We start from the raw sequence: 18,662 nt of genomic DNA on the forward strand, positions 1-18,662 counted from the left end.
ACTAGCTCGATAATGGATCAACGAAGGATCGATACTCAAGACTTTTTAATGGCTGAATCTTCCATCGATCTCCTATCCGGATTGTTAAGTAATCCATCGATCACATATCGTTCCGATATGATCGATCCTATCGACATCGTTATCAAGTGCGGACGTCTGGAATGGTCCCTAAAAAGCAAAAATTTTTGGCTGACCAAAGATTTTCAATTTCCCTTACACAACCATCTGGAAAAATAGTTGCCATCAAGCAAAATGAGTTAAATAGTACTAAAATAGATAGAAATTGAAAAATCTTTGGTCGAATCTTTGAAAAATCTTCCATCCCACCAAGAGCCCGAAAACCGATTTCGAATCGAAATAAACCAAAAATCCGTATTTGTTAAAACGGAATTTGATGACGTAATGAAGCACCAATCAAAATTGCTTATTCCACTAGATTGTAAGGGGCACGCCTAGAGGCCTTGATTCAAAGCTTTTCGCTCCTAAATAATCTTCGCCTCGGCCTAAGAGATAAGGTTAGCTAGCAGGTAATCCCGCGTGTGGAGGAGCTGAAAAAAGAAGGTGCTGGAAAAGATTTGAGAAATAAAGTTCTGTAAAAAGATTCTAAAACATTTGGAAGATAATAACAGAGAACAAAATATGACACAGGTAAAACTTATGTATTTCATAATTCTATTCTGTACAAATTGTATCCAAATTTCAAAATAGGGCTAGGAACTTGTTGTGGGCATCTGTTCTTTATGGTAGGGTGTATGCCCCAGGCGTACCGTGAAAAAGGGTAACTTGCTAGCAACTCCAGAAGATTTTTCAAGTTTTAATTTTTTTTTCAAAATCTATCCTATCTTGTAGAGCTTTAAAAAAGAAAGAAAATGAGGGGTCATAGGCCTCCAGAGGACAAGTGGTTGTGAAGATATTCAAATTTTAGTGTCAAAATTTTGACTAAAAATGTCAAAAAAAGGTTAGGTAAAATAGCTTGGAAAAATTCGAAAAATGTGTCAAAAAAGAAGAAAAAGAAATTTTCCAGTCATTCTTCTTAAATTTTGCATATCTCTTTTTCTAGCGTAGCTAGAGACCTCAAATTTGGAGGGAGAATTCTTTGATGGTGTTAAAATATTATTATATAAAAATATTTGTAAAATATTTAGTATATTTATCAAAATAGTGAAAGATATATCTTTTTTTGAAAAAAGAAGACATTGCATTGTTTTATTTTTGTTTTTGAAGAAAAAGCTTGGAAAAGGTTGAAATGAGTCAAGAAAGGTGGTAGGACCCATTTTCAAGGGGCCTCTGGAAATGGAGGAACAAAAACTTATGAGTAGAGAATAAGTTTTTCTGAAAGTAGAAACCCCAAATGAAAAGAAAATCCATTTCGGCAGAAATAAAAACTTTTTTTTGGGACATTCCCATGCTAAAGAAGCAAAAAAGTTAAAAAAACTACATGAAAATGAAAGAACTAGAATTAGCGAATGTGATTTTTGAATTCCTCACCCTTTTTCTGATAAACATACAAAGTTTCAGCCTCCAATTACTTTTTCCTCCGTTTCCAGACACATTTATTCTTCGAAAGTTGCAAATTTCTTTTCTCCCGTCGGCAAACAATTTTCAAAATGTGCAAAACGTTCCGCATTTTACCAATTTACCGTCTAGCCCGTGTCCACAGTGTTATATACCGCTGGAAAGCTAAGATCACAGGCTTTCTTTTAGTAAAAACCGGAACGCTTTAGCATATATACATAGAAGAAAAGTTAGAAGGGTTCAAAGTTCACGGAAAAATGAAACATTTGGTTTGACGTCAACGATAGTTGCGTGACTTCTGGAGTCGCTAAACTTGCATCAGTGGAGGCTAACATGCATATACCCCAATTCACAGACCAACTAGAGCAGTATTACTTCTCTTCAAAGTGTTGACATGGAAAAATTATGACAAAATCACTTGACAATAGAAAAACCTATCTTTGATCAGAATCACTTTTCTTTTCCCACGAGCACGACAACATGTCACTCGTTTCGAAGAGCGTGATTATAAATGTCTTTCGCCTGCTCTCCTCTGCACATTTTCCCCCGTTTTCGCAACTTGTTTAAAAAAAATGTCAAAATGGGGTGGTTTCCATAAGGATGCATACTTACTTCTTTACTTATGGCTAAATCTTCATGATGCACCGACAAGCGCGGAGACTTAGAAAATTTTTTGAAACTTTTCAATACTTTACCCCGGTTCGAACCTACATGTTTCTGATTACGAAACACGTAGTCTAAACCACTGGGCCACGACGCCTGCCACTTTTTCGAAATTCAAGGTGATTTATAGAGTGACATATAATAATAGTATATACGGGTGAACAGACCTCACGAGTTAGGCTAACTGTTATGATCGTCATTCCTCCAAGAAGACCCCACACACGGGTGCACCATCGGGAGGGTGCACAGTCGTCTGGGTGTATGTTGGGGATTGCTGCCTATCTCTAACAAAACACTGCGCTCGCCTGTGCGCTTACGCGCACAATATTTTGCCCGCGCATACCCGCACGGTGTACTTGCAAGGCCGGTGCATCATGAAGATTTAGCCATTAGTACTTCTTTTTGCCTCCCCTGTCTCTCCAGGGTGGCTGAAGGGTGGTGAATATTTTACCGAGTGGATGGGGAAACCAGGCTCATATCTATCAACCAATCATATTTTGGACTAATGACGTAATCCCGACTCATTCTTTTGAAAATTCTAAATAACAAGATGTCAGATTATGAAGCGTGTAAAAGTGAGGTTATTTGGGAAACGCAATTCATGGTAATTATAATAATCTTTCCTCAATTAATTACATGTTTTCTTAAATTTGATTTTCATATACAAGGTGAGAAAACCATGACCAGACAAGTCTGTGAATTGGGGTATATGCATGTTAGCCTCCACTGATGCAAGTTACCCTTTTTCACGGTAGTTAATCGATATAATCGATAATCTTGAGTAATCGATTAATAATCGATAAGTAATCGATGGATTAGATATCGATTAACGGATAGAATCGATAGGTAATCAATACTCAAGATTTTTTCAAAGGTCGATTATTTATCGATCAATTTTGTCATCGATTGTTTATCGATTATAGATCGATTATACTTCGATTAAATTAAGTATCGATTAAAAATCGATCGGCTATCGATCACAGCTTTTGATCGATTACATATCGATCAAAAATTGATTAATCATCGATCAAATAGTTAATCGATCAACTATTGATTCGTGATCGATTATTTATCAGATTTTAGGGAGTGGTACTTTAATTGGATTAACTTTCGCCTTCGCGAGATTAAATTTCTCAATTTCTCGAATTTTTGCCATTTTCGCGAAATTAAAAGCAATTTTTTTCGCTGATCTCGATTGGGATGTACTTTTGAATTGAATCAAATCCCCTGGTAGCATAGGACCTAGAAAAGCTACTACACTCATTTTTTCTATAAGCACACAGTAAATTTCGGCTGAAGCATTCTCAAACCCTCTGAATACTGAAAGGCTGAACAAAAAAAAGTTAAAAAAACAACAAAATTACCGTTTTATTTAAAGAAGGGGCGTTCTCGACTTAGCTAAGGGGCCGGAAAACCGTGGTCTGCAAAATAGCTAGTTTTTCGTGAATTGAAAAATTGGTGTCTTCATTCTTTAATTTTGATCAATTATCGATTCTTATTCATTCAGTTTCAACTATGAATAAAATTTCAACTTTTTCTTTTTCACATAAAAGAAAAATTAGCATCATAAATGCAAGCGAAAGGCTGTGGGATGCATTTAAAGTTTATGTACTAAAATCGTAGTTTTTCCAAAACTGCACGGTTTTGAGCAACTTTTGAAAGTTTATTTTTCTTGAAATAACTCAACATTACTTCGTGTGAGGTCCTCCGAGGTAGGGGCTAATTCCAGATGCAAAAGAAAAGCAGAAAAATCCTAAGAAGTGTCACAATAATCTCAACTTTCAACTTTGAAGCCGCATAGGTCAAGTTTGCGACGTCGTAGATTTCGCCCCGACCTATGGTTGGGTCCGCAATTTATCTTGCTTTCAGGAAAACCCAAATGGGAATTTCCCCATCGAATATAACTGGTGCAGTTTTGAATTTAGTGAAACCCCCTACCTGGCCAACCAATAGAAGCTTTGTTCGAATAATTTGTTAAAATTACAGACCAGACCGAAATTGCTGAAAACTTGCCGCGATTGGCTAATTCGCGATAAATCGACGATTCTGATTGGTTTAGAAAAAACGATCTCGTAAAAAAAAGGAGGCGGTGAAATGAAAATACAAATTTTGAAAGAATCTTTCCACTTTTTGATAAAAAATCCCCTCAAAATCCTTTTTCCAAGCAAAGAAATATCCAGCTTAGGACTCAGACTAAGACTGAAAATTATCAAAGATATACAATAATAATTGTGGTAAGGGATGGAGACAAAATTAAAACAAAACAAACAATTTCATGAAATATATTTATCAAAAATCATAAAGGTGGGTTCAAAGCTCACCAAGTCACATCGTGTCACATCTCAGTTTGTAAGCCTAATAATATTTCAATAAGCAGCATCTTAAAAAAAAGGAAACAAAGGAAAATCAATCCAAGAATATTCAGCTTGACAGATCTCTTCCTGTGAACAGTTATGAACGCTGAGAAAGACTCAAGTGATAAGAATTCTACAAAGAGGAGGGTTACCAGAGAGGAGACAGGGGTGGTTGGTTGGTCTCTACAAATATTTCTGGAAGGAAGTTTTCCCATTGAAATATTGTCAATTTTTAAAGAAGGATTTTGATATGATCTGGACAGCAATCAATCGGTTTTTCCTTTTTCCACCTCAAAGATTTAATGGAAAGGAAGTAGGAGTACTGAGCGATAGAACAAAAAATGCAAAGAAACTGAGACTATATATTTTATAAAGCATTGCTTACCTTCTTGTATCGACAAAATACTTTCTAGACCAAAGGGCACCATTACAATCATTTCTTCCTTTTCCAACAGTCTTGATTCGTTGATGTGGCTTGAATTTCTTCTTTTACTTCTTTTTTCCTTGCTTGAGTAGCCAACCAAATATCGAAAAAATCTATATCGAGCTGCAGAGATCCACCTAAAACTTATTTGAACCAATAACAAAAATTTGAACGCAGAAAACTGAGGTTACGAAGCCTTTCTCTTTCTCATTATTGAGAGATATTTTGAATGAAATATTGCAGCAGAAATGCTCTTGGTTTATTAAGGTGAAGAACATATCCATAGATTGAATGATAAACCATTACTTCGATTAAATACAAATGCATCTTTCAAACAAAGAAACTTTGAGTGGCCTGCTAAGAAAAGTCTCTCACCCCCTCGCTTTTTTGAAAAAATGAAGTGGACTTCGAAAAATTTCCATACAAAATATTTCCAAGACCGTCCAGATTGCTCACACATACCAAATTAAAATCGAATAAAAACATTCGAAAAAGAGTCACGCGCGTGTGTTCGATGATAAACATTCGAATCTTAAAAAGCTAGTTTACACGGCGAAAAAAGAGAAAAATTGAAACAAGGCTCTATTTATACTCGCGCGCGGAGAAAAACAAAATTTTTCGAAAAATCACGTCCTTAGACAACTCGAGTTATTGAATGGTTTGCCTTTTTGGAGGAGCATTAATAATTCGAAAGCGGGCGTTTATTCAAAGTAATACGATCGGTATGAGATTTGGCGAATTCCAGAAATTTTCTTTACTTCATTAGATACCTTATCTTGGCCCTTTTTACGCCGGACCTTATTAGCGTTATTTTTGGGCTCGTTGGTGGAATAAGGCCCGGCGTAAAAAGGGCTGGTAATGTAGTCAATAGTCGGTCACGATCAATATATAATCAATAACGATACGTGATCAAAGATAAGTAAATAATTGCTAAGTAATCAATGCACGAACGATAAGTAATCGATGATTGTTAACAATCGATACATGATTGATAAGTAATCGATAGGTTGTATGTACGATATGTGATCAATAAGTAATCGATAGCTTGGAAATAATCGATCGCTGATCGATACTCAAGATTTTTTGAAGGTCTGATTACCTATCGATTCTGTCGGTTAATCGATATCTAATCCATCGATTACTTATCGATTATTTATCGATTACTCAAGATTATCAATTATATCGATTAACTACGCCTGGTGTATGTAAACTGGATTTTGAACTATTCCAGGCGGTGTCAACCGAACCCTATCGAACCGATTTTCGTTATCGAACCATCAAACTTTATCGATCAAAATCGAACGAAATTTCTTGATAAGTTCGATTTAGTTCGGTGAGTGTTCTTTGTTCGATGAAGTTCGATTGATGTTCGATGAGTTCGATTTAAGTTCGATGTGGTTCGATGATTGTGTCGGATTGATTCTACTTTTCTTTACCTTTCAGAAAATTACGAGGTTGTTTAATCAAAACACAGGCACCGTATGCTTCACTCATTATTCAGGCAGGGATAACTTCAAATTATCTCGGAATATCAGCTAATTAGCCTAGAATAAGCAAATTAGCCCATTTCATATAGGCTAATTAGCTGATAATGAAGAAAAATTTGATTTTTGAGCCAAATACTAATAGTTATAATATGTATGATAATTTTCATATGAGTGGTGTTTGTGCTGTTTGAGACATAAATTCATGTATTTCTCAGCCAGGTTTCTCAGTTTCTCAGTAAAGATTATGTACTTTTTCATCTGAACTTTGTTAAATAGATTATAAAATAGCAGAAGTGTGTTTGTATTTTCTGACGGTAATTTCTATGTATGCACAACCTGTCATCGAAAACTAATAAAAGGTGAAATGCCATGTCAATCTGTGTCCAACAAACTCCAAATTTCTTTCCCTGAACAAATTTTCAACAATTCATCAGCGCGACTAAAATAAGGATAATTTTTTTATGAAAATTTATCCTATTAGAAGATTTTTGGCGCAAACTTTACATCCCTAAGTCCAGTGTTTGCCCCAGTGTTTAATTGTTGAAACTTTTTTACCAAAAACTGTGCAAAATAATAGTCCTTTTAGGGTGAAATAAAGCCTAAGATGGCCATCCAGCCTTTTCAAAATTTACAAAAAAGGTGTCAAAAAGCTCTCGAAAATACCTTTCTGGTTAGGAAAAGTGACTTTTTGTCAACATTTGGAGTCCTGTCACTATTTTTCTGTTTAGTTAGATATCATGAAATTTTAGGTTCATCCAGTATCCTAAGAAGTTTAGGAAAATCAAAGCATAACCCTTTTTAAGCCCCTCTTTCGGTTCTGAAAAGGGTAAGATAGTTCATGGTGGCCATTGGGACTCTCAAAAATCAAAATCTGGAACATTTCCAGGGCTCGAAATAACGATATTTAGGTGGTCGGACACACTGTCCGATCAAAAATTGATTTGGGTCGGACATGTCCTAAGGCTTCTAAAGTAAAATGGGTCGGACATGTCCAATTGATTTTTATGTGGGGTATACTTCAAGTCTAATACAAGCTTCTGATAGAATTTTACATTGATCACGAAGAAGCTAAACAAATGTCAATTAATGGTCAGAAGCCCATGATTTTTACTTGAAGCATGCTTTCATTTGTTGAGAAAAAGCATCACACAAAATCTAACACTAATGATCGCAACTTTGAGAGTTTTTGTGTGTAAATAAAGAAGTTACTAATTCTATGTAAATTACAATTTCTTTTGGAAATTTTTCGAAGGCACCGAAAGTAATTGGGTCGGACATGATGTCCGACTAGAATCGATTTGGGTCGGACATTTCAGCAATTGGGTCGGACAATGTCCGATGTCCGACCGTTATTTCGAGCCCTGATTTCAGAGAGCTCTAAAATGACATCAAGAGAAGCAAACCCTCTCAAGTATATTAAAATGATCAAGGTAACAGGAAATATAATGGCTTCCAAAGAAAAGGGTTAGATAGGCCATGCTGGCTGATGGGAATTCATTTTAAGTGCGCTAAAACCTACAAAAATGCCAATTTGGAGCATACTATGAGCCCAAAATTTCATGAATCTATCCAAATAGTCCTTTTTCCTACCCAGAAAGGCATTTTTGAGATCTTTTTTACCTATTTTTCATAAATTTTAAGTTCTGTAAAAGCATAGCTATCAACAATGCGAGAGACACCCGCATGCCAACGTTTCTCCCGCGGGAAAAAGATTCAGCCAAATCTCCCACATTTTCAGAATTTTCACCGGCATCTCCCGCATTTCCAAAAATTTTCCGATTTCCTGAAAAGAAATTCAGATTTTGAAAAAGCAGAATGTCAAAATTTCCTGAATTTCTATGATTTCCCCGATTTCCCGAAAGAAAATTCCGATAAGATTGGATTTTGCTGGAAAATTCCCTCGATTTCCTGATTTTCCGATTCGGAAAAATGTGATTATTGGGGGAAATTTTTCCGACTTGGAGCTCTCCCGCATTTTTGTGAGGCGAAATTGACAGCTATGTAAAAGGCAGTAGCATAAAAAGCACAAGGGCATTGCTTTTTCCAAACTTTAAAGTAAGTTTCAAAAAGATAATGTCGTTTTAATAAAAAAGATACATAGTGGGGAAAGAAGTCTGATCCCCGTTAAATGACCCCCCTTCTTGGCATCCCCCACCCCCAAACCTGTAAAAATGCCTATCAGCAGCATAGCATTACTTATATGTGCCATCTGAATGTCATTCAGATCTTCCCTGAGCTTTTCAAGCTTACTAAAGTCAAAATCATTAGCTTCTGAAAAATTCACCACAAGCAGTTTTTCTTTGCTAAGATTATACATCAGACAACTGCAATTCTCCCAATTGTGTGTGAAACCAAGCAAGTGACTTTTTTCCAAGCTAGCTTCTTAAGCCAAAATCATTCAGCTTCTGAAAAGTCTACCACTGCAAGTAGCTTTTCTTTGCTATGATAGTAGATCAAACAAAGCACATTTCCAATTCGAAATTTGCTTGGGGACAACAGTATTGTTTTTTCTATCACCTTTTAACCATTCAGTGAAGAGTTGCGTGTTTTTTATTTGGTTTATTCCTTCTCATTATGTTATGATATTTTGCTTCTGTGCTGGACATTATTGTCTTTTATTTTTATTTTTATCTGACTCTCATCATCAGTTAGGTTCATTCAGCATGTGACTTGTCAGCCATATTTCTTCATAATTCAAGAAAGGCAGCATTTCATGATCGGATGCTAAAAATGCATTTTAAAAAATGGTCTTTCTTGGATGTATCAAATGTTGTACTGCAGCCAAATACAATTCAACCAATTATGTTCGATTTAAAATGTTGTACTGTATATTTTACCTTAGGCAACTCAATACAAGGATCAAGGAAACAAAGCACTATCTGCTGGCAATTTTCCAGAAGCTATCAAGCTGTATACACAAGCCATCGAACTTGATTCAGCCAATCATGTCTTTTACAGTAACAGATCTGCTGCTTATGCTAAGAACAAGGAATACCAAAAAGCACTGGAAGACGCACAAAAAACTGTAGATATAAAGTCAGACTGGGGAAAGGTATTATTTTGTTCTACTTACTATTAATTACTATTTAATTCATTTTACAATATAATGCTAGTGATCTATGACCATTTCGATCACTTTTCACTATTTGTAATGTAGATGGTGTAGAATGACGATTTAGTATGAAATTTATTTCAAATGGGATTATAATTGTTTATGTGTTTTTTCAAAGGGTTTCCTCTCAAGCAGGGGTCTGTACACGAGTTTTCTTAAAGTCATTATCGATTTGTAATACAGGGTAGATTTATAATGTTTTGTCCTACTTCAGGGATATTCAAGACTTGGAGCAGCTTACGAATACCTTGGTAAAGAAATGGATGCTATGGATGCTTATACTGAAGGCCTGAAACACGAACCCAATAATGCCACACTCAAAGAATCAGCAAAAAATCTTGAAGCCAAAATTGGTAAAGTTTTTCTTTCTTTTAAATAATTCAGGTTAGTTTATGAGAATGTTGTTTGATTTCTTATTTCATACTTAAATTATAATTAGTTAAGTATACGAAATTTATAGAATACTTTCTATATCTGTAGAAAGGTGATTGAAGGAAACGAATTAGTTTCAATGATGGCTAAGGCCACATCTAAATATATTGTTTGTAATACAGTAGATCTAAATGAAAAGAAAGAAGAATATAAACTAATCTGAACATCTCCCCTTCCCAGAGAGGTCATGGTCACTGTAGATAGTGTTCGGTTTCTTTTTATATATACAGTTCAACGTTTCTTTATATACAGTTCAATGGCTCTTTCCCCTATCGGCAGGGAGAAAGTGGTTGTTGTTCCAAGAGGCCAGGCACGTTATGAGATGCTAATCGTCGTAGGATATTTGATGACGATCTGGTAACTCTTGCTTGTGTTGGTTGTGCTGGCTGAGGCTGAGCAGGCATAGGAACTGTTGGATGAGGAATAGTTGGAGGAGTGGTCTCTAATGGTGAGGCTGGAAGCAGATTGGTGGGTGTGGGTAGTGCTGTTGGTGATACAAATGTTGCTGGTCGAAGAAAGCGACGATTTTGCAGTGTCACCCTCCCTGAGCCATTGGTTCTGACTCTGTATTGTCTGTTAGGGAGTGTTTCTACAATCATCCCAGAGCGCGGATCCATCGGCGTTGATGCTTCTTACTACGGTTTTGGATGACGACAGCGGTTCCAACTGATAGGGACGGTAATGTTTTGGCGTGTCTGTTGTACTCCTCACTGATGACATGGTTTCGTTTGGAGAATGCTTCTTCCCGTTGTCTTGCGTCTATCACGGGATAGTGGGATGGGTGTGTGAGTATGTGGTCACGCAGCTGGTGGTGAAATAGGATTTGGGCAGGACTGAGTTTGAGATCTGGTAGAGGAGTATTTCTGTATTGTAAGATTGCTCGAGGAACCTTGTTGTTGTCGATTGTGCCATTTGGTGATAAGTTATCGAGTAGAATTCTTTTTGCAGCTTTCACCCCTAGCTCTGCTCTGCCATTAGACTGGGGGTACTCTGCTGATAATAGACGGTGTTTGACTCCCCAATAAGAATTGTTGGAACTTGTTTGCGGTCCATCTGAACTGAATTCTTCTGGAACGCCGTAGTTAGTGAAGAGGGTGCGACAAGTGGATATCAGGGTGGCACTGGTGGCTTCATTGGGTCCGAAATGATACAGGCAGTTCCAGCCGCTATATTTATCAATGATCGTCAGATAGTGGTGACTTGCAATAATGAAATAATCACCGGTGATCATTTGGAATGGATATTGCGGTGGAGGGCTTTGGATGATCGGTTCCTTGGGCTGACTGGGTGAGTGACTGATACAAGTTTTACAGCAATCACGGATTCGGTGGATATCTTTGTTGATTCCCGGCCAATAGATACAATCGTTTACTCGAGCCTGCATACCTGTGCATCCTTGATGGGCGGAATGAAGCGCTTGAAGGATCTGATGACGGAGGTTCTTGGGTATCACGAGGCGTTTGTCTAACATTATGAGACCATTCCAATGCGATAGACGATTTCTAACTTCCCAGAATGGTCGTAGATTGGCAGGTAGGCTTTCACGGGCTGTTGGGAAGCCGTCCTGGATGGTTTGTAGCAGTGATGAGTAGTCAGTATCAGTTGATCCATGTTGACGTATCTGATCGAGAGTAAGGAGTTGAACATGGTCAGTTGTTTGGCACATATTGATGGCGGAAATGGCATTGACTTCTGAATCGATGTCTGGATTTAGATCATCTTCTGTCATGGTAGCAGTAGTTGTCGTTTGACGCAATACTCTCGTTGTCTCCTTGTATGAGTCGATGGAAGCTACGCTGACAGGGTTCCTGGACATGGCATCGGGTCCACGCATCCATTTTCCAGGGCAATACTAGATGGTGAATCTGAATCTGAGGGAATGGCTCTTTAGCTTTTGAATGCGAGGATTCTTTACTGAGCTGAGGTCCCGATCGTTGAAAATACCCAGCAATGGTTTATGGTCTGTTGTGATGATCAGGTTGTTGCAGCCGAGGACGAACATCTTGGCGTGATCGAGTGACCAGGCAACGGCAAGTGCTTCTCCTTCTGTTGGGCTGTATCGGCTCTCGGAGTCAGATGTGAATGTTGAGCCTGCATAGATGAGCTTCCATCCGTCTGGACAGCATACAGGTGCATTCTTTGTATCACATTTACAATGCTGTTGTAGTAGTAAATACCCATAACCGTCCTTGCTCCAATCAGTTTGTAAACAAGTTGTGCGCTTATAGTCGAACGAACGAATACCTTCACTAACACTTGCGATTAACAATTGCTTTGATTCAATAAAAAGTTTGTTCAAAGTCTCATCCCAATAAAATTTCGATTTGTGTTTCACAAGTTCCCTGAATGGAAGCATTACTGGACCAATAGAGTAGGCCCAAGCGACTTGGTTGACTAACCCAAACCATGAGCGAGCGTCAGTAATGTTTTTAGGTGTGGGAAAGTTTTTTATAGCGTTCAGTATTGACTCAGAGGGTGCAATTCCATTTGGTGTGATTTTAAGTCCGGCAAAATCAACTGTGTCTTGACAAAATTGAAACTTTTCAGCATTGAGGACGATTCCTTTCTCCCCACAAAGTTGAAGGTAATCCCATGCATGGTAGAAGGATTCCGTGATTGACGAGTCGTATAACAGAGTATCATCCACACATTTCACCTTTTGTTGTACATCTTTAATAATGTCATCATAACGACTGGTGTAGGCATCACCAGATGCTATAAAACCTTGGGGCATACGAAGATATCTGTATCGTCCCAATTCAGTTATAAAAGTCGTGAGATGTTGGCTCTCTTCATCAATTGGTACAGAATGATATCCGTCAACTGCATCCAAGACAGTCTTCTTGGTATTGGGAGGTACTTGACATGCGAGTTGGAACGGGGAGGGACAATGGTGAGTTTCGCGTTTACACTGTATGTTGAGTTGTTGGAGGTCTGTAGAACCTCGTTATGTAAGCCCCGGATCAATTGGTCTCTGATGTACGAAGGTGACAGATCATGATGACATTGCGGACATGAAAATTCGCAGTCTTGTGCTGGCGACTTTAAACGAACTAAATAGTCCCTTAGTTGTTCATTTTCGTGCTGCAATAGTGATGAAAATTGCATTCTGTGGACGGTTGGATTCGACTTTTTCGTAACAATGGTTTCAATGGCATTCAGGAAATTGTTCTCATTGAATGTTAGAAAGCTTGGATGGTTGTTGATGATACTTGTTTGGGTAGCATCGTCACATGCGTTGTAAATCATTGATGCAATCTGGTTTGTTGGGATCCCTACGATTTGTTTGTAAACAGCCCAATCGATTTTGAATTTGCGAAACTGCGGATGGGTCATGTCAGACGTAATGGAAGGTAGTTTTGCGGATTTATGTGAGGCGGTTGGTTTGACCGAAGGAGTCGGATTAGTCGTAGCATACGTAGTCGAGTCTGGGGTACTGCTACTACTGACGTGTTGGAGAATCTTCATTATATCCCCAATAACTGTAATGCCCAGGTCTCTAAGAAATGACCTGTCCATGGAGGGCAATATCTCGAATGTCATTCGATTCTCTGTGAAGCTCTTTGCATATTGGTGTGCAGCTTCTTCTGGGATTTCAGCATCCCGCAGGTATTTTTCCCAGTCTTGATCTGACTGTGACAGCGCCATGTAGAAAGGTGATTGAAGGAAACGAATTAGTTTCAATGATGGCTAAGGCCACAACTAAATATATTGTTTGTAATACATTAGATCTAAATGAAAAGAAAGAAGAATATAAACTAATCTGAACAATATCCATCATTATTTTCAGCCTTGAGTATTGACTACATTACATTCTTGAATTTCCTTCTATATTTTAGCTCGTGCAAATAACCCATTCATGGACCCAAACCTTGAAGCCAAACTGGCCATGGATCCACGATGCAGAGAGTTTATGAGCGACCCATCGTTTGTAGCGCAATTGTCTATGCTCAAACAAGACCCCTCAAAACTCACTATGTAAGAAATGATACTTAATGCTAATAATAAAGCGAGAAAAAGTTCCTTAAAAGGTCTATTATATATAGTATACAGTAGAGAATAATCAGACTGGTTTCCATTCGAAAAATCTGTGAGGTAACAGAAAGAAATTTGAACAGAATCCATGAAACTTTTTACATTTTTTCCAGGCTGGCTCAGACAGATCAACGGTTTTTGACGGTACTTAGTGTGTTGTTGAATATACCCATGGATATGCAGCAACCGGGAGGAAAACCAGGTACACACAATAAGCTTTTTAAAATTTCTGTATTTTAAACAGTATTTTCCTGCTATTTGATAGACATGACATTTTTATTCTAATATTTCCTACAGTGCATTTCCCATGTTTTCTGTATAAGATAAGCCCTTCTTTCAGCATTTTTTTTCACCCAAGACATTCCAATTATTACAATTTCCCTACTATCATTTTGAAACCTTGAAGTAAAGGTGTTTATTATAAAGTAGATATCCTTTGCACTTAATTTTTAGATTCGAAACCAGCACCTTCGAAGCCTAAAGAACCGGAGCCGAAAAAAGAAGAACCTAAAGTTACGTTAAGTGATAACCAAAAATCCGTACGTTTATTTTCCTTTACTTAGAGGGCTTGACTTCTGTCATTAACCGAAAGCCCTCTTAATACTGCTTTTAAAATGAATTATTTTTTCCTTTGCAATTTTTCACCGAATATTCCTTCAATTGATATTGTCGTTGTCATTTTCATGTTTTAATAATAGCTTAATCCTTAATCTTCATACAATTTTAATGGTCTGAACGTGGGTGGGTGTGCGTAGCGCGCACTTCGTTACAGGTGAACACTATATAGGGGTTAAGAGTTTGTACCAGGTTTGCCTGGTGCGAAGGAGCATCCCCCACACCCAGTCGGCGGTACGCCCATACCCACCTATGTTCTTGTGTGAATGGGTACCCTCCTATGTGGTATTAAACAGTTAGCCTAACCAGTGAAGTCTGTTCACCTGTGTATATTGTAGTGTCATTTCTTCTGCTGCGTCTTTGTATAACATTGCTAGCGTGCCGGGCTCTGAATCATTGACAAATTACTTTGGTGGTTCGAGCCGGGATCAAATCTAAAGTTTTGAACGAATTTCTAAGTCGCGAGACGTTCCGAGCATTTATCTACATGTCAATTTTTGCTTAATCGCAATTCGTTAAAAAATACGCTAAATGGATCTTTTTAATTCAAATTAGGCTGTCTCAGAAAAAGAAAAAGGGAACGCCGCATACAAGAAGAAAGACTTCGAAACTGCCCACCAACACTACGACAAGGCTATCGAGCTAGATCCAACGAACATTGTTTATTATACCAACAAAACGGCTGTATTCTTTGAAGAAAAGAAATACACTGAATGTTTGGAATTGTGTCAAAAAGCGATCGAGATTGGACGTGAAAACAGAGCTGATTTTGCACTGATAGCAAAGTGAGTCATAAGTGCTGTTGTTATAGTTTAGTTTATATGCAATTTATAAGCGACCGTAGTGCAGTGGTAGAACATCCGGCTACGGTTCGCAAGGTTGTGGGTTCAACCCCCAGCCGGGTCATACCAAAGATTTCCAAAATGGTACTTGATGCCTCTCTGCTTGATGCTCAGCAATTAAGAGAAGGATCAAGGGTAAGTGGAGCAATCCAGGGAGAAAGAGTGGCGCCCTCTCCTACCTTCAGGTAGATAGCTATCGAAAGAGGAGCCTTCGGGTCGCTTCCGACTGCGGTCGCAGACTTACTTATATGCAATATGCAATGATTTGCTTTTATGAAGCTTTTGATCGAGTAGAGAAGCCAATTGCTCTACGTAGGATTAAGATATAGGTTGTAAGCAACTGTAATGTAGCAACTTTGAGCATGTTTAATCCTCAAGGGAAAGGGGATAAGACTTCTCACCGCGCTCAGTTCCACACATTTTAAAAATTCACCTTTCAAAATATTGATACCTTTCTGCTTTACAGATCTAGGTTAAAGGCAAATGTAAACTTTGAGCAGGTTTGATCCTCCAAGTCAGCACTTGATTTATTATCTTTTTCACTACGCCCCATTTCACACTTCTAACATTTTGCCTTTCAAGTTATTCGTGCTTCTCTTCTTTTACAGACCTATGGTACGAATCGGTAATGTCCATCATGCACAAGGTGAGATACGTAAAGCGATCGAAATGTGGAAAGACTCTTTATCCGAATCGAACAATCAACAAGTACGTGACAAAATCTACAAAGCAGAAAAAGTACTCAAAGAACAAGAACATTTAGCCTACATCAACCCGGAGAAAGCTGAAGAGGAGCGAAACATGGGAAACGAGGCATTCAAGAAAGGTATGTTTCTTAGAACCATGCTCAGCCTAAAGGCCCCTTAAGCCTCATACAGGATTGCTCTGTTAATTAATTGGCCCCGGGTGGAATCTGGCACCATTTTGATTTTTGTTTTGCTTAGGTGGAACGTAAAGAATTCCATTGTAATATAAACAATAGAAAGTGGTGTAATAATTTTATTTCGAGATATTGTAGGGTATTTCAAACCTAGTGTTCATCGTGTCAAAAAGCTTTCTTTAAAGGTTCTCATCAAAGGCAATGAACGGAACTCGCAGAGACAGCAGAATTTTTATAGTTTGAAAATGTTTACCGGCTATATGAGTTTAGCGAAGAAAATTTCTTTGATTGATGCAAATAATTATTCTAAAAACTTGTTGTTAATTACAGCGGACTATCCAACGGCCGTCAAACATTATAACGAAGCCATCAAACGAAACCCGAGCGATCCTCGCGTCTACAGCAACCGTGCGGCTTGTTACACCAAACTAGCAGAATTTGGTTTGGCACTGGCGGATGTCGACGAATGCTTAAAATTAGACGATAAATTCTTGAAAGCTTACCTGCGGAAAGGTGGCATTTGTTTGATGATCAAACAAATACTGAGAGCTAAAACTGCATACGAGAAAGCACTCGAGATCGATCCTAGTTGTCAGGTACACTTCTAGTTATATCTAAATAAGTAAGATTATTCCCCCATTTCTAAGAGGTGGTAATTATATTCCAGAATGAAAAAAAAACTTCTCGAATGTTTCTCTTTTGAGGATTAATACAGTGGAGACTCCATAACTCAAACACGCACGGGGAACATAAATTTGTTCGAATCATGACAATTTCAAGTCATGGAGATTGGCTTTTAAGACGTCTTCAACTGATGGGACGAGAAAACTTGTTCGAGTTTAGGGGACATTTGAGTTAAAGAGTTTCGAGTTAAATTGACTCTGCTGTAGTGAAGAATAGTAGACCAAGCTATATCCGCCATCTTTGATCGGGTTTTTTTTAATTGGTACCCGTAAAGAATCCATTGCAATGTTAAGAATTAACGTCTAACGGCGCTACATCATCAAAAGTTTTCGAGGCGGGAAAGTAGATCTAGCGCTCTCGATGCATTTACACCGCTACTTTTCAACTCCGATCAAAGATTTTGCTTGGCCCGGGATTGAGAAACATGGTCGGTCTAGGGTATATAAAGGTCAGTGATAGAGACTAATCATATAGATATTTTAGAAGTTCAACCCAGTTCAATGTTTATTATTTAATTGAAGAGATAAGTGTTTTTCTATCATGGCATGTTTTCAGGAAGCACGTGAAGGTATCATGAAATGTCAACAACAAAAACACTCTTTGACACCCGAAGAACGACAAAAACAAGCCATGGAAGATCCTGAAGTTCAAGAAATTCTCAGGGATCCTGCTATGCGAATGATTTTGGAACAAATGCAACAGAATCCAACAGCTGCTAACGAGTAAGGAATGTTTTTCTCATACTAAACATTTAGTTTACCGTGGTAAACTACGTTTGGCTACGTTTCGAGAGATTCTTTTCCCATCATGACCTTCTATGCATGCCTATAAATGATGGTCCTCGTACTGTTAATAAAACACATACACAGTTAAAGTCTTGCCAATCGAACTCGAAAATCAAATTAAAAGTATTGTTTGAAACTTTCTCTTAGCAACTGATCTTTTAACCCAAGAAATCTACCAGGCTGGTTGAAAATTAGGGTAACTTGAAGGGAAAGAGGCTACATTAGCACATCGCTTGAATTGCGAAATTGCTCAAAATTTTCCATTTTTAGACACTTCCAAAATCCTGGCGTCCGGGAAAAACTCTTAAAACTTGCTGACGCTGGAATTATACAAATGAGATAAAAAGAAGTATGATGTTATCCGATATTCTGTTGATATCCCGTTTTGCGAATCCGATTACCTCACACCGGAGAAACGACAAGATGTATGATGTAAGATAATCACTTTTAAAAACAAACAGATTTTTTTGGTCTTAAACTTGTTATAGTTTAGTTTTTTTGTAACTAATAGACGAATTCTTTATAATGGTACGAGTTTTTTTTTCAATACTACACAGAATTTTATTTTATTAAAAAGATAAATATGGATGACCCAAGAAAACTTTGTTTATTTTTTAACCCTGTTTTTGGGTTAAATATTAGAAGGAAGTGTACAAGGGATTGGCGATTTTCAGGTTTTACCACTGATAGTGGCGTTAGATAAAGCTTTTTAGTTAAAGAAAAATTGTGAAAAAATCTCAATATCTTCCCCAAACCCCAATTTAAACTCATAGCTCCGAGACAAGTTGAAATCCCAAAGCTGAAAGACTCCCCCAAGCTCAAGCTGATATACAA

At 37.8% G+C, this 18,662-nt stretch overlaps 2 protein-coding genes across 2 annotated transcripts in view; both read left to right on the plus strand.

The window, feature by feature from the left end:
- Positions 1–18,662, plus strand: part of LOC136810403 (uncharacterized) — a 277,730-nt gene that overhangs the window by 70,051 nt on the left and 189,017 nt on the right. The gene's annotated exons all lie outside the window — the stretch shown is intronic.
- Positions 489–18,429, plus strand: LOC136810390 (stress-induced-phosphoprotein 1-like). Its single transcript, XM_067066940.1, has 11 exons — positions 489–648; positions 9,286–9,495; positions 9,770–9,908; positions 13,827–13,965; positions 14,136–14,224; positions 14,476–14,561; positions 15,193–15,422; positions 16,088–16,305; positions 16,690–16,955; positions 17,599–17,765; positions 18,099–18,429. The coding sequence occupies exons 1-11, from the start codon at positions 640–642 to the stop codon at positions 18,169–18,171; spliced, it is 1,626 nt and encodes a 541-aa protein (XP_066923041.1). The 5' UTR covers positions 489–639; the 3' UTR covers positions 18,172–18,429.

Source organism: Clytia hemisphaerica, unplaced genomic scaffold (genome assembly GCF_902728285.1).
Source record: "Clytia hemisphaerica strain Z4C2 unplaced genomic scaffold, Clytia hemisphaerica genome assembly, whole genome shotgun sequence".
NCBI classification, from domain to species: Eukaryota; Metazoa; Cnidaria; class Hydrozoa; order Leptothecata; family Clytiidae; genus Clytia; species Clytia hemisphaerica.

What these genes read in the sequence shown, in the direction of transcription:
- LOC136810390 (XM_067066940.1), top strand. An exon ending in AAACGAGGCATTCAAGAAAG is followed by an intron (nt 16,306 to 16,689) that starts GTATGTTTCTTA and finishes TGTTAATTACAG; the next exon opens with CGGACTATCCAACGGCCGTC. An exon ending in AGATCGATCCTAGTTGTCAG is followed by an intron (nt 16,956 to 17,598) that starts GTACACTTCTAG and finishes GCATGTTTTCAG; the next exon opens with GAAGCACGTGAAGGTATCAT.